The sequence below is a fragment of the Cuculus canorus genome, chromosome 6 (genome assembly GCF_017976375.1).
Source record: "Cuculus canorus isolate bCucCan1 chromosome 6, bCucCan1.pri, whole genome shotgun sequence".
Taxonomy (NCBI): Eukaryota; Metazoa; Chordata; class Aves; order Cuculiformes; family Cuculidae; genus Cuculus; species Cuculus canorus.
The window spans coordinates 11,125,026-11,140,277 of record NC_071406.1 but is presented as its reverse complement, the minus strand read 5'-3'; the positions used below and the strand labels follow the sequence as shown (position 1 = coordinate 11,140,277).

At 43.3% G+C, this 15,252-nt stretch overlaps 1 protein-coding gene across 12 annotated transcripts in view; it reads left to right on the top strand.

The window, feature by feature from the left end:
- Positions 1 to 15,252, top strand: part of KALRN (kalirin RhoGEF kinase) — a 513,673-nt gene that overhangs the window by 448,102 nt on the left and 50,319 nt on the right. For 9 of the 12 annotated variants that reach the window (XM_054069263.1, XM_054069264.1, XM_054069265.1 and 6 more), the window contains 4 exons: positions 5,083 to 5,366; positions 6,180 to 6,284; positions 10,211 to 10,306; positions 11,953 to 12,083. In XM_054069263.1, the coding sequence (XP_053925238.1) occupies positions 5,083 to 5,366; positions 6,180 to 6,284; positions 10,211 to 10,306; positions 11,953 to 12,083 (616 nt within the window). The remainder of the gene's footprint in view (positions 1 to 5,082; positions 5,367 to 6,179; positions 6,285 to 10,210; positions 10,307 to 11,952; positions 12,084 to 15,252) is intronic. The other 3 variants (XM_054069262.1, XM_054069267.1, XM_054069266.1) reach the window with 3 other exon arrangements.

Genomic DNA, 15,252 nt, shown 5'->3' with positions numbered 1-15,252 from the left:
GGTACTGTCATCTGCCTAAGCCACAAAATTTTGTAACCCTGACTTATGCCAATAAAAATGTTTCACTGAACATGTTTTGGACGTTCAATACAAAAGCACAGAAGAGACCGAAGAAGCAGTTTTCATACCTCTTTCTGCTGTCTTTGCATCTGCCAAGTAGAGCTTTCACCCTGAAGTTCCTCAAGCAGATGCAAAGTGGTTCTCACAGCAGCGTTTCCCCAGTAAGAACATAAAGGCTCAAGGGGCTGAGAGGTGTGACTGGAGCCTTCAGCCTCTGTGGTGAAGGAGATGCTCTTGGAAAGGGCAGGGGAAGGCGCATTTTGATGGTTTAGATGCTTCTTGTTTGCTTAGTGTGAAATACTAACATAGTGACTGTGTTTGTGCATGGGGTGGTTCTAGATGGCTCCTGCTTTCCAAGGTTTTCTGGTAACATTCCTGTTCTTCGCAACGTAATAGCTATAGTAAAGACTAAGTTAGTCTTTCACCTACATCTGATTAAATTCTGACTTTGTCAGAAATGTTATTTTATAGGAATCCCTAAATATGGAAAATGGGCTCTGTTGAGCTAATTTCTGTGCCTGTTTGTCAGATTGTCATTATTGGCTTTCATTCATGAGTGAATTATTTTTGAAAAAAAAATAGTTGATTTAAACGCACATGCTAATAGGATTACAGAGTTCCCTTTCTGGTTCATCTTCTTTGACTTCTGTGGAAAAATCCTTTTCTCTTCGGCTGTTTTTCTGGAATAAGAAATGGAGCCGTACATAAATCAGAAGATTCACCTCCTTCTCACCTAAACCACGGTTGTGTACTGCCATAGTCAGCTGTCTTCATCGCTATATTCTGTATTAACTTTGGGTTGTGGAAGCGTATTTCCTTCTTATCACATATGGTCTGTGGTTAATATGGATCAAAAAGAGAAGCCTGATGTTTTCTTCTGATTTGCTCTGAGAAGCTTTTCCCCTTTTCCCGTTAGAGAGCTGAGTTCCTGCAGATGAGTCCAGTGCTGCACGAGCCTGATCAGGCAGACCTCCCCTCCCATGCATGCACTGGGAAACAGGGAGGTAAAAATAAAGTGCCTTGTATTTCTGTTCCAGCAGTAATTCCCACTATGGGAATACAACTGTGCCTCTAAAACAGATCTATGAGATTTTCATTTTTCCTTTCGCCCAAAGTTGCACAGAACTGGAACCTTCCATTTTTCAAGTAAAAGAGTGGTGTTTTTATAATTGTCTGTTCATTTGAGCAACGATAACAAAGATTTCATGCCTCCAGCAGTGCAAAAGCTCTGAATTTTAAAGCTCTTTGGTCTGGCTGAGTATCTGTCACAGTCCTATTGCCAGAAGTTTCTTGGAGATTTGCTTAGGGTTGTTTTGGAAACCATCATTTCTTCTGTCTAAATTAATGGTTTGGCCAGGAAATCAATGTAGCCACACTAGTCTGCTGACCTCCCTTACACCCTTTTTTGCCTCACCAGATACCTTTTTTTAGATGCGTGCATCCCAGGGCAGTGGTGGCAGGACAACTGCTCGCTGCAGCTCTCTGCTGAGCCCAGCCATTCCTGCAGACCTGCTGCAGTGTGTGAGCAGCCACTGCTCTGCTGGTCCTTGCGGGCAGCGGCTGCTGCCTGAATTACCACACATTGTGCCACTGCATCATTTTCAAAGTAGTCTCTGGCTTTTTTAAAGCAAACTGTGTTTCCAAACAGCTCTCCCGATAGAGTTTGCAGAGCTCCTATGTGCTAGTGCTTTGCAAGAAAAGCACAATGATCCTCCTCTTCTGCTGTGGACCCACTTGGTATCTGGATCTCAGGGTAGTATCAAGTGTCATGATTAGTGTGTTTGCAGCCGTATGTGCCATGGAAGCAGTGAAACTGATACAAGCACAGCTTAGAAGGTTGTCTCCAAAGTCTTTCCTGGCGGATTTTTTTTGTGCTGCATGTCTCTGTGTCTCGTTTTGTGAGCTCTGCTCTTGAGTTCCACTCCTGCCTCTGTGCCCATGTTGAGGTGACCTGCTTTATATTCAAAGAAAGTCATTCTCAGCAGGGCTGGCAAACAGCAAGTGTGACTTGCTAGCAAACATTTCCATATTTGCCATTCCTTTAAAAATAGAAAAGGAAAAAAGGTTATGAATATTGTGTGTGGAGTCCTGGTGTGGTTTTTGGATAGTGCGTGTTTGGTGGTGTGAGGAAGTGGGGTGATGAGATGAGACTGCTCTGTACATGCATAGGATGCTGGGTAAGGCAGACTCACCCCACCTCAAGAGGCTCTCATGGTGATTGGGGAGCAGGGATATTTATACCAGCCTTTCTCTTCCAACTTCTTGCCTATGCTCCAGCCGGTGGAAGCTACATCACCGCGTAAAGGTGAGATAAGGCCACTTTTCCGGTCTTGGGCTGCATGGGTCACACAAAGCCTGGGTTCTGTCTCAGAAGCCTTATGGTGGTTGGCTAGGGCACTTCAGCAGACAAGGAGAAAGAAGGAGACTTCGTATCAGCCAGGGTTGTATAGAGCATGGCACGACCAAGATTTAGTAACCCCTTGGTAAACACCCTTTTTCATCACCAAAGTCATGGCCTTGAGTGGAAAAATCTGGAGCCTCATTCAAGTGCGATCAGTGCACAGTGTAACACACCTCCCTCTGGAAACCTTTGGGTTGGCTTTCATCATGGCTTGTGGCTCTGAAGGTCTGATGTTCAATCTGCAGAGATTTCCTGGCTCTCAGTTAAACTTCAGACAAAATTCCTGCCAGCTGGTAGGGTGGACTCTGGGCCAGCTCAGGACTTGGGCTGTTTCTGCCCACCTACTGCCTTCACTGGGAACACATGGATCGATGACTGACCGTCACTTCTCCGGGATGGCCTTGAGCAAAGAGTGGTGCAATGTGAGAGGTGCTGTTTGTCTGTCCGTGCCCTGGTCATGGCTGTGCCACCTGGGACAAGGGGAGGGAGGCAGCAAGGCTGGGATCTGACCTTGCTTGTAAAACCAGAGGTGTTTTCTGGTGGGAAGGAAAGTATCTGCCTCTTCCATCATGGTCTTTAGGGTTCCTGGGTTTGACTGCCTCGAGTCTGCCAGGCTGAGTTGGGGATGTGCGTCTCTGTAACAAATCCTTGACGGGTGGGTGTCCCAGGTTCCAGTTAGCCTCCTGTCAGCTCTCATCCCTCACTGATAGGTATGTTGGCAAGGTGCCATCATGGCGGTAGAGGTTTGGAATGTGTTACTTCCAAGTCATAGTAAAAATCTCTCTAGACATTAATCAACCAATATCTGGGAAGATCAGCTTGTCCTCAGTTCGCAACCTTCCCCCAAGCCCAGAGCCCAGCAAACACAGTGAGTCCATGATACAGCTGCTTGCTCCAAATCATCCCTGAGAGTGGCAGCCTCTACAGAGTGATTGCTTCCAGCGTTTCTGCTTCCATGACTGCAGCCTGGCTCCTGTTGCACCAGTAATTTCCAAAGTTAATCTTCCTGCAGTGGCAGTGGGAGCACAGGCACCTGAGGGCACCCCTCTCAGCGCAGTCCTTGACGAGGAGCCCTCAAGCTTCCCCCACTGCCTGTGGGGCTTTTGGCTGCTGTGGGGGATGGAGGGATGACTGCACGTGGAAAATCAAAATCACCATTGCAAAACCATGAATGCTGCTGACGCAAGGTGTGCTGATAAACTCCCAGAGCATCACATGTAGCCTGTGAGAGGAGACTATCTAAAGCCCATTGAGTGGAAGATAATCTGGCCACTGACAAATATTATCTTGTGGTAGCTGATTTAATGCTAGTTCGTGTGCATGAAATAACATCAACAGGAGCTGGCTAAAGCCCAGCCTTTTTGAGATAAGACTGCTGCTTTGTCCTTATGGAGGAATGTCAGGAAAAACTCCAACAGCTCCACCTGGGATCCGTCCTCCCTCCAGCCCCTCTTACACTCACTTTGGTCATCAGAAGACAGATTATTTGGGTTTTCTTCCTGTCTGGGAAATGAACTTTGACTTCCTACAATTATTTCCTTATGTTCTAAAAGCCTAACATTTTACCCCAGTTAATTGCTTTTTGATGTACCATCTGAGGTGAATCTTACAGGAGTGTGACAAGTTTTGAATTCTGAAAAAAAAAAATTCTTCTTAAACTGTGTGGGATTAAACATCTCAGTCCCCAGTTGCTCCTGGGAAGAGAGTTGCCTTGCCATGGTTTCATGAAGGTGAAAGCAATGCAATTGTTCCTAAAGGGCAGTTGAGAAATCTTCAAGCAACTTGTTTGCTTTATTTTTAAAGATTTATTGACATTGGCACATCTTTAGTCTGTTCCTCTGATGGGGAGGAGGATAAGGGATGTTGCACCCGCTTCTAAGGTGCTAGTCTGAACATGTGTATTGATAATTGTGGTTGGGTACAGTTCAGCAGCATCTCCTGCTTGGATATAATGGAAATTTTCTTTTAATTTTCAGCCTGCCTTGGATCTCCTTAATAGGAGTTTCCTTCGGTTTGAAGAACTTGTCATTTTTTGTAATTTCTCATTCCAGTTTCTTAGTTCTAGGGAAGGTGTGAAGTCTTCTGACAAATTGCTTTCAGGGGCAAAGGAGATAATTTTAAGGTGCTTCAAATAACCTTCAGAAGTTAATTAGTCTAACTAACAGTAAAGTCATTGGGGTCTGGAAATGGCTGAGAAACAGTTTTGAAATCAGAACTGACAAAGTGCTGGTGGCTGTCAGCTCTCCTGTAGTAATCTGCTTCTTGTGCTTATTTTCCTCCTGGCAGCTCTCAATGAAATCTGTGGGAAGGAGCTGAGAAATTTAGCACTTAGCCTGAATTTCATACTTTCATCAAAAACAAGATAACTTTGCTGTCTGCAGTCTTTTATAAGGACAGATAGTGTGGTAGGAAATGAGAGAAGTGTGTCAAATTATGAAAAATGCCCACTGCAGGGTATATTCCTCTGTCTGGCATACAGTAAAGTTTACACAATGTCCATAGGCCACAAAACCTTTCATTGAGGCAGCTTGGATTTTCATACTTAGGACTGACAAGTGTTTGATGCACTAAGAAATAGAGGAGGTGCTGGTATAATCTCTCACCTCATTGTTTTCTTCCAGATGCGTATTCAGTTTCTTCCAGTGACAATGGTGGCAAGTCTGATTCAGTGGCCAACTTACAACCTCAGCCATCCCTCAACTCCATCCAGAGCTCTCCTGGCCCCAAGCGTTCAACCAACACACTGAAAAAATGGTTGACTAGTCCTGTGCGCCGGCTGAACAGCGGGAAGACTGAGAGCAACATCAAGAAACAAAAGAAGGTGCGAGATGGCAGGAAGAGCTTTGACCTCGGCTCACCAAAGACTGGAGATGAAACCACTCCTCAAGGAGACAGCGCAGATGAGGTGTGTGTTGGTGTTTGTTGCAGAAAAGACCATATCTCTGATAGTCTCTTCTGTGGTATATGATTCATACTTGAGTAAATACCCTTAGGGTCTAGAGGGAGCAGCAAATCATATGTAAAATAGAATCGATTGAAGTTGTGTTGCAAACAGCATTGTCATCCAAAGAGCAATGGATAGACCAGCATTTCAAAGCCTGCATATATTATTGTCCTTTGATGAGATATTTTTAATAGCCTATTAGAAAGCTGCCAAGGATAGAAATGAAGTTATTCTTGAGGAGCTGTTATCACCTTTTGTGGAGTTTCATATTGCCTTTATCCTACCATGACAGTGTAATTCCTTATTGAAAGAAAACACTCAGGGAAATAACCATGTTTCTGTTAAATCTGCTGTGTATTTGTAGCAGCAATTTCTCTGCAAGTATGTTCTTTGCCAGAATGGCTCTTTCCTGATAAACTGGATAAGAATTATGAGCCAAAAAATAGAGAAATAGCCAAAACTATACTTGGAGCTGTTTTCATTTACATTAAAAAATACTTTTCCATCAGCACACAGACAGCTGTAACTGCCTTAGCTGGGTGGCCTATAAACTGTATTTCTGTGACTCTTAAAATGCACCAGGATTAACCAGCAAAACCTTATGTCTTTATTGCTTCTTTTTCATGATGCTCAGCATTACCTGCAATTCTCTCCACCAAATGCATTGAGCTGGTATTAGTATTAACAGACTCAAAGCGTGGAGGTAGGGCTCGGATACCTAAAAGCACAAAAGAAGGCCAACCCTGTTTCTAATTTTATTTAACTTTTCTCCAGAAGAGCAAGAAGGGTTGGGGAGAAGATGAACCAGATGAGGAGTCTCACACACCTCTTCCTCCTCCTATGAAGATTTTTGACAATGATCCAACCCAGGATGAGATGGTAAGGCCTCTTCTGCTGTATCAATTTGATGTTTAAGTGCATTTCTCAAACAGCTATCTCGTAGTGGTCTTCTAGTATCCAGAGCCTAGGCTTGTGGTTATAAGAAACACCTATGTGTGAATCCTAATCTAATACCTTTCACCAACTGGATTTACAAATAATGACGGATAAACATTTTAGCCCTGGCATCCAGTTTCATGGCAGGTCAGTCGTGTGCTTGTGTTGTGTGTGGTCAGAAATTCTATGCAGGCTGATAGCCATGTCTGTTTTAAGAGTGCCACTGGTGTCTGTCAGTAGCAGGAGAAATAGTATTTGGTGGCAGTCTGGGCCTGAAGAGCAGGACAGATGCTGGAGTCTGTTTGAATCCAGAAATCTCACCTTTACCAAGAGTTAAATTGCTTCGGCTGCCCTCTCAGGCTTTGTGTGTGATTGGGGTCCGGGGATGTTGTCAGTCTGTGCCCCACCATCCATTCTCCATTTAGGAGTGTTTTAAAACTTGCACATGGAAGAGCCACCCAGTGCTGTCATTTGGCATTTCTAGCATATGTGGCCAATCATCGAATGTTCCATCAGCTCTGGTTAGTTCAGAAGCCTTCAAAGTATCTGAAGTCCTTCTCAGGAGGAAAGGCTTTGTTCGACCCACATTTGTGCACCATGTTGTTGTTGGTACTTCTCTGCGGTTAGCGGGGTCTGTTGAATGTTAAGCCAGAATTTGCTGTGGTAGATGGTGCAGCAGCTTGTGAAGTCCTTTAGTTGCTCTCTTGGACTTGAGGTGAGAATCTGTGACTGCAGCTATGACAGTGGTTTGTGTTCACAGTCAGTGCAGGTCCCATCTGCATGTGTCCCCCCACCCTTTCCTGGTGCTGTCGTCTCCCTTGTTTAGCTCTATCCATCCTCCTGTTTAGCTGTTTCCTGCTTTCCTGCTGGCATCTGTTTTTAGCACTGCCACTTCTGTAGCTCTGTCCTCTGATTGTAATTACTGCATGCAAAGAAGCGAGGATAAGGGAGATTAATAAATTGTCAGAAAAGAAACAATCTAGAATGTTCTTGGGGAAAGTTCAGGCAGGAATTTGGAAATAGAGAGAGAGAGAAGGGTGCAAATATTTCTGGGACTCAAGGAGCAGAATGATGAAGGAAAGGATTTGGGGGCTTGCTGCTAATCTGTCAGGAAATGTTATGACATTGTGGTGGCAGCAAGACCAGAAGGAAGCAGCTGGAGTAGTGGATTCCTGCCCTTTGAGTGCTGCATGTGCTGCTGGCTGGCTGGCGAGGGTCAGAGGCGAAAGGTCAGCAAGGCTGAGCTGTGGTGGATCCATGCCCAGCACAATAGCAGTTGCTCCTGGCTTTTTTCCCCGTGGTCTTTAGCTAAATGTTTGGGGGTTAGTTTGCTTTTTGGTTTTGGGGGGTTGTTCTGTATTTTTTTTTTAAAGAAAACCAGAACTGTTTTAGCTCAGGTCACTATTTTTGATTTTTAGCATGCCATGTGATTTCAGTATTTCTTAAATACATTTCTGACAGTGCCAATGTTGTGAATTAAACTCTTTTCCGCTCCAGATGTCTAACCTTTATGGAGTGTTTTTGCATCCTGTTTCTTCACCCACTCCTAGAAGAGAAGATTAAATAGAACAAGATGCATCTGAAACCCTTTTTCTCTTTTTCTTTCTCCATTTTTTGTCACCAGGGAAAAAAACTTAAGCTCACAAACATGGCTCCTGAATTCCCTGGCACAGGAGCACCACACTGGCAATGTTTGAGTCATGCTGGAGCCAAAAGCTCTCTAATGGTGTTAATTTGGGCAGAGTTCCCAGCTTGTGTCCTGCTCCTCCTTACAGGATTGGGCTCTGGTTGGACAAGCAGCCACATGGGGAACTAGCAGTGGTAGGTGGGAGATGGTGCAGGATCTCGCACCTTTCCCTGATCCCATCTGCAAGGCAGCAGTAATCATACCTTGCTGCTCCTGGAGGCTCTTATGAAGACAAATTGCAACATATCTTCATATTAGAAATTCATAATTTGCTGCCTGGGCAATAGAAATACCATTTTCTGATTTGCCCAACACAAACTAGACTCTCTCATCAATCACAGTTTTACTTTACCCTGAAAGACTTGTAAGCAGCAAATGTTTCCCTGCTCCCTTCGAAATCCTGCAGTTATTTACTTTTTGGAGATATTGAGCAATTTCAGTTAAAAGAAGTGAGAGCAACAGCTGTTTAGTGCCTCCAAAAATTGGACGACTCCTGCTAGAATGGTTATGTTTGATGGTTATTGTCTATGTATTTGTCCAGTATCTCTTCAAAGTCCATATTTCCAGTCTTTTTTTTCCCTAGACGTGTCTGTCCGCATTGCGGGTGAAACAGGCTGTCTGAGCTTTTACATTTGTATGAGATTCCTGCATTACCAGCCTAATTTTTCAATTATCAGTCTGATTACCTGTAGTTTTTGTTGTTGCAATTAGAACTGTTGATTAGGTGTATTATTTGTGAAAGATGAGATGACAAGTGGCAAAACTGTTCACTTTTCTGCTCTGTCACAAGGCTTCTGGTTGGGATTGGTCTCCTTTGCCTTTTTTTTTTTTCTGCTCCTGGGGCTGTCACTCAACATAGCAACCTCCTCAAAGGGCCACTTAAAGAGCTGGCCCGCTGCCTAATTCCTGCCATCACATTTCCACATCTCACTCCCCAGTGTTATTTAATCTCAGGTGCATGTTTGTTGGCACCTGTACAGTGACTTTGCTGGAATTGCTGCTCTCCAGAAGACCTTTACTAAACAGCTGAGAGATGAATGACCTTTTTAGTAATTTTAATAAAGGATTTATAAAGAATTGTCCAAGCTTAGTTCGCGTCAGTCTGCCAAAAGCCGGTTATCAAAGGGCTGATAGTTTTAGTCAGTGTCTGTATTTCGTTCAGAAAAAATATAGGTACAGGTGAGCTAATAAATATTAATTCCTGTAGCTATCACATGAGTTCGGGTTTTCAAAGTGAGGTTTCTTAAGACAAAGACTAAGGGGTGAAGATGCCCATGTAAAGCGAAATTTTTAAACTAAAGAAGCTGAGAAGTTCATGTAGAGACCGGTCTTTGCAGTGCTATGGGGGCTGCTTGGGTAGCACGTTAATGAGGTCTCAGTGTTTCTGCAGCTATTAGCTATGCCTACCTGAATCTGGAGACATTCAAAGACATCACATGATGTCAGGCACCTAAAATCCAATACCTGCAAATAACAGACAAGCATAAAGAAGCAAGACTGAGCATATTCTAACTAATGTTAGTAGGGAAAAGTGGGCATTGCCAAAGAGTGGTTTTGCCCTCCTGTGCCAGTTACCTAGATGATACACTTAGGGGTGTTTTCTCTCCACTGATTGCATACATATTTTAGATGGCTGAAGTTGTACAGATGCGATGTCGTCTGACTTCATTTGGAGATGGAACTGATCTGTGGGAAAAGGAAGGGGAATGATTTGTTCCCCCCACTTCCCTCCCCTATTGCCTGTAATTCCATGTGTACCTTGTACTTAACTGCATTTATTAAATATGTCTGTATGTTTGAGGGGGTAATTTCCTACATCTGCAATAAGAAGATTGATTTTGTAGAGCCCATAAGATCATAGATGTCCTTTGAAGGAGGAACCAACAGACATTAAGAGCATTACAGTGTAACTGTAAATTAACTTCAGTTCTTTGATGCTGTTCCCTGGTTCCTAGCCTTGGAACTGCTGCAGGGACATGCGCAGCCAGAAGTGGATGACAATTTTATGCTTGTCTGATACAGCGACACTCACTCACCTGACCTCATGCATGTGGTCCCCTCTCCTCCTGCTCCCCTTCCACATTTGTTCTGCTGTCTTAGAAGCTGCTTCACTGACCACTGGTTTCCTCCTCCCTTCTCATCCTGCTAACTTGCGTTTCCTTTGCAACCTGGTGTCTTGCAGTCCTCTTCTTTGCTAGCTGCTCGGCAGAGCTCCTCCGATGTCCCAACTGCTGCGGATCTTGTCAGTGCAATAGAAAAGTTGGTCAAAAGTAAGCTGGTAAGTTTAGTGTTCTGAAAACTGTGTACACAGCAGGGCTAATATGACTCTAGGGAAGGACTTTAAGGTCTGCCGCTTGTTTCTGGTTCCCTTGCTTTTCACCTTCATCTGCTATGCTTTTATTAACCCTATGTGCTCTACTTCTCAGTAGAGTGTGCAATATTTTTACTCCCCACATGAGATGAAGCCTACCTCTCACAGTGCCATGTAGGCTCTGCTCTGCATAGTCAAAAGGCTGGAGTGGGCTTTGCAGAGCATGAGCTACTGTACTGTACTCTTTTTGGGTCTTGTTGATGTTCTTTCAAATATGTTACACATTGGGATGTTTTGTTTGTTTTGTTTTAAAGCTTGTTCTGAGGAATGGAAGTTTTACTACACAACATATGAATTTGTTATGTATTCTGTCTTCCCTGAAAAGACCCTCTAAAGAGTAGAACTGCTTGAAGTATTACAGCTGTGCTTTAATTTTACAAATATTCATGTGTCGCTTTTAATCTGCCTTGTCAACTCTTTCTGACAGGGAGTGGAACAAGTAATAATAAAAATGCTCCAGTTTTAATCTGTTCAAAAATTTCAGTATTGTGCACTCTTACTGTCTGATCCCATATCTGTTGGAGAAGGAGTAAAAGCTGTTTCATGTCTTGGCTTCTCTTGAGTTTTCCCTGAAACAGCTCAAAATGTTAATATCAGAGCTAAACTTTCTTCTACATGTCCCAGAACCTCTAAAATTAGGTAAATGTTTGCTTTGAGCAAGTTTATATTAAGAAGTCAGGATTAAAGTGGAGTTATGATGAGCCTACAAAGGTTCATTTCCTTATGTGTACTCGAAGGATGAAGAGTGTGAAACAAAACAAAAAAACCCATAGTGATCGTTCAATTACTGTAAGTCTGTACAAGCAGGTTAATCTAGCAAATCATTTCAGAGGGGTTTGGTGTTTTCCCAGTCTGAGATGTTGGTACAGGAAGATAGTCAGTACTCATAGGGTGCTTGATGAGGAGTAACTGATGAAGGAGCTCTTTGTGACATGGGAAACCGAGAAGGGCATTCCCAGAAAATTTACTCAAAATAGTTTTATTCCATCGAAACACTAACAAATTGAAAAGTTTCATTAATCCAGCTGGATGTATTTTCAGAGAATATTTTATTTTCTCTCTGCTGCATGCAGGCTGTTAGAGCAATTGCAATTACTTTCCAGGGACTCTGGGCACACTTTAATTATTGTGGAATGTTATGATGTATCCATCTACTTATTTTTCATTTTCTGTTTTACTTTACTACAAAAAGCCTTCGTTTTGTCTTCAGCAGAGAAACACTGACCATGTGTAGCCTAGTACTGGTTCTGATGTAGACACTACAATATTTTCAGGTTGTTTTGATATAATTTTGAAGGGTTTTTTTCACCTTCTAGCAAAAAGATATCTTCTCTGTTTTAATGCTTTTGGGAGGGTGTCTCATATCAACTTAAAACTACTTTGCTGTGTTTCACTAAGTCCTGCGGGAAAGTATTGCTGGGTATTCTGCTGGGTTTTGCACTGTGGTGTTGTACACTGTGGTGTTGAATGCAGACTGAGTTGAAACAGAAGATAACATGGGTGCTGAAGTTCAAGGATAATGTTTATTCTGTCGTTCTTTGGGGTTTTTTTAGACCCTTGAAGAAGGATCTTACCGAGGAAGCTTAAAAGATGCCACTGGCTGCTTAAATGAAGGAATGACGCCTTCAACTCCCCCACGAAACCTTGAAGAGGAACAAAAAGCCAAAGCAATGAGAGGCAGGATGTAAGTTGTCTTGCTGCTTCTTGCTTCTGAAATACGCACTGGAGGAGGACACATAGCTGCCATGAAAAAATACTTTATAGTCAGTGAGTGAGCAGGGAACTGGGAGGAAAACTGCCTTCTGCTGGCTTCTGTTTTTTCTTAAGCTGTAGAAGTAGTATATAAAGACACTTGCACACCCAGGAAGTTCATCATCATTCTTTAAAATGTACAACTTTTACCCTAGATAACAAATTACTGTAGAAGCCTCTGAACAGCTGGATAAGTATTACTGAGGTGTTTGCCTTGGTAATTACTGTATTGCAAGAGGTGAACCAGCTCTCAAAGTGGAATGTGTGATTGACCTTGCTAGCTACCTTCAAGGAAAAGAACAGAGAATCCCACTAGGATTTTTTGAGAGAGAGAATATTTTTGGCCTTAGTTATTAGAATTCCTATGCATTTGTGGTGGAAACATGTCACTGAAGAGAAAGGTTCGTTTGGGAAACCCTCGTGTTCATGGTGATGGGACAGCCGTTGGTGACAGCTCATGAATGTTCTTTTTTAAAATTATCTGTACAATCTGTTAAGTGTAACAAAAATAACACCTATGCCTTTAAAGCTTGCCGTGCTTAAAGCATTTATTAAATGCATAGTTCTGCTGAAGGACACAGAGAATTGGAGAAACAATCCAGAATTACATGAAAGAGAGCTCAGGAAGCTGTTTTATTTATATGGCCTCTTACACTAACAATGGTAACTGCAATCATCTAATCAAATGGGAAAAGTAACGGTACATACAGGTCTCATTGGAGTGTGGTAAGGTAAGAGGCAGAAGAGTAGCCCATTTGGGAAGGATGCCTAGCAGGGAAGGAAAACATGTCAGGGAAGGATAAGGAGGTAGTTAAATGCAGACAAAGAAGCAGAAACAAAGTATCACAGGTCTGTGAAAGCCATCATTTGCTCCTGCGGTTTGTTGTAAGAGCCAGAGAAGCAGTACAGTGAGGGACTGGATCAACTCCCAGTAGCAGGCAGGGTCATGATACTCCTGAATGTGTTTCATAATGGGAGAAAGACAGTCATGAGTCTTCCTACAGGAAACATCTCTGCCCACTCCTGTCTCCTAAAACCTCCTCAATATTGCAGGTTCTTGGGTTTTTCCGGTAGCAATTAATTAATCAGATAACTGACAACTAACTGCAGGTTGCAGTTATAGTGCAGAGACCTTTGCCAATGTAAGCATAGATACATTAATACATTTTACTGTGCGATGCTTCTGGCAGGGGTACTGACAACATGCTACGTGTAATTAGTGGCTGCCTCCATCCAGATTTCCTGAATGCCAGGATGTTTAGGAGCACCTGCTAACAGCTTTCAGCACAAGACATCTGTCTCCTCTCCGGCTCCTTTTTGTCTTTATTCTGTATCTCATCTGCTCACTGTGTTTAATTCTGTAGCCATATGAGGCAGCAGAGCTCCAAACTTGAGCTGTGACACCCCCCCCATTGTCCACAAAACAGCAGTTGAATCCTTGCACAGGCATGGACAGTAATTTCCTGTGCCTCTGCCGGCACGTGCATGCCAGCAGTTAGCCTTAGTGTTAGGAAACCCTTATTCCATCAGGCTTGATTGCTGCAGTTCTAAGAGCAGTAAGGCATCTCATCAAGTAGTGTTGTTCAGTACAGATTTAATACAGAGTTACCAAGCTATCCAAATATTCAGAGTTATTCAGAGGTAAGGAGGCTCTATCCTTGTTCCAGTTCATGCCAGTTTAAATACAGCTATATAGTTAATACCTGCTGGTGACCAAGGCAGGCAATTGCCAAGCAACGGCCTGCTCTTGCTTGATGTTATCAGATGAGGAGATGAGTGAACTTGAATTTTTGGCAGCATGCATCTTAGAAACCTTAAATTTGGGAGTCCTTATAAGGTCCTGTGTCAAGGTAGGCTTCAGAGAGCTAACAGAGAATGTCAAGGTTGATTTTTCTGCTTGCTAGGAAGACGGGAGGTGAGGGAATGCTGGTGCTGAGTTTAAAGTACGGAGTAGAGGTGCAGACCCTGTTTCCTAATAGAGGTGTAAATTTGCAGGTTTACTGTTTACCTAATAGGCACCTGGTTGCTGCACTAATTTTCAGTTCCCATCCACCTGCCTGCATGGACTGCAGAATTATGTACTACAAGTACCCACTGCTTCAGTTTTAGAACAGGAAATGGCCAGATCTATCCTTGTAGTAACTCAAACTGAAGGGAGTCCAGGTATGGGAGAGGCAGTAGGCAGATGAGGGAGGTTCTCCTCATCTTTGCAGCAGCTCTCTGTGTTTGCAGGGAGCAATGTAGATGGAGGTGGTGTGTGCCAAAAAGTAACCTCCCAGCATGCCTCCGTGCATGGAGGAGACATGGCAAGCCTTCTGCAAGGGCACAGTAGGTCAGCCAGCGAGAGGGGACTGTACAGCATACTCTTGTTCAGGCCACATGCTGCTGCTTTGTAAAAGAGCAGCCTTTTGCCCCACACGTGTTTACTGCCCAGGCACACAACTTGCCAAGGCACTTTGGAGAGGACAGGCATCTGGCATTGCTGCTGCCAGCCCTGTCTACTGCCAAGGGGGCTGGATTTCACTCTCAAATGAACAAGAAGCTGTTTGACCTCTTCTTGCCACGTGTTTTAACTATCTCCTCCACTCTGTCTGAGCAAGGGACTCGTTTGGAACAGTAGGAACAGGATTTATTTTCTCAGTAACCTCTCATAGCTGAGTCTTTCTCTGCAATGCCAGTCTACTTTTTTTTTTCCCCTCTAGATATTTTCAACCAGGCTTTTATCTTAGCACTGTTTGCCCTCAGCCCTATCGTTTCAAGTGGGTCAATCTGCTGATTGATGTGAATGGAGTGATATTAGACATTAAAGCACTCTTCTATCTTGTTAGCCTTGTTACTGCCATAGCAAACTTGAGCACAGATGGAGTTTATTTCTCACATGCCAAATCTATGTATTGGCGTAATTGAAAGGCAAACTGTATGCAGCAAGCTGTAACTTTTTGAAATTGTCCTCGAAAGAACATTATGTGATTAGCCAATTTGACTTACAAAGGAAGGGCTTTTTCTTAGCTTGCTGTTGTTTGCTTGCATCAGGCCTTCATTAGATGACTCTCCTGCCCAGCATTATTAGCTCTGAAATCAGATTAAAGCATTTGACACAG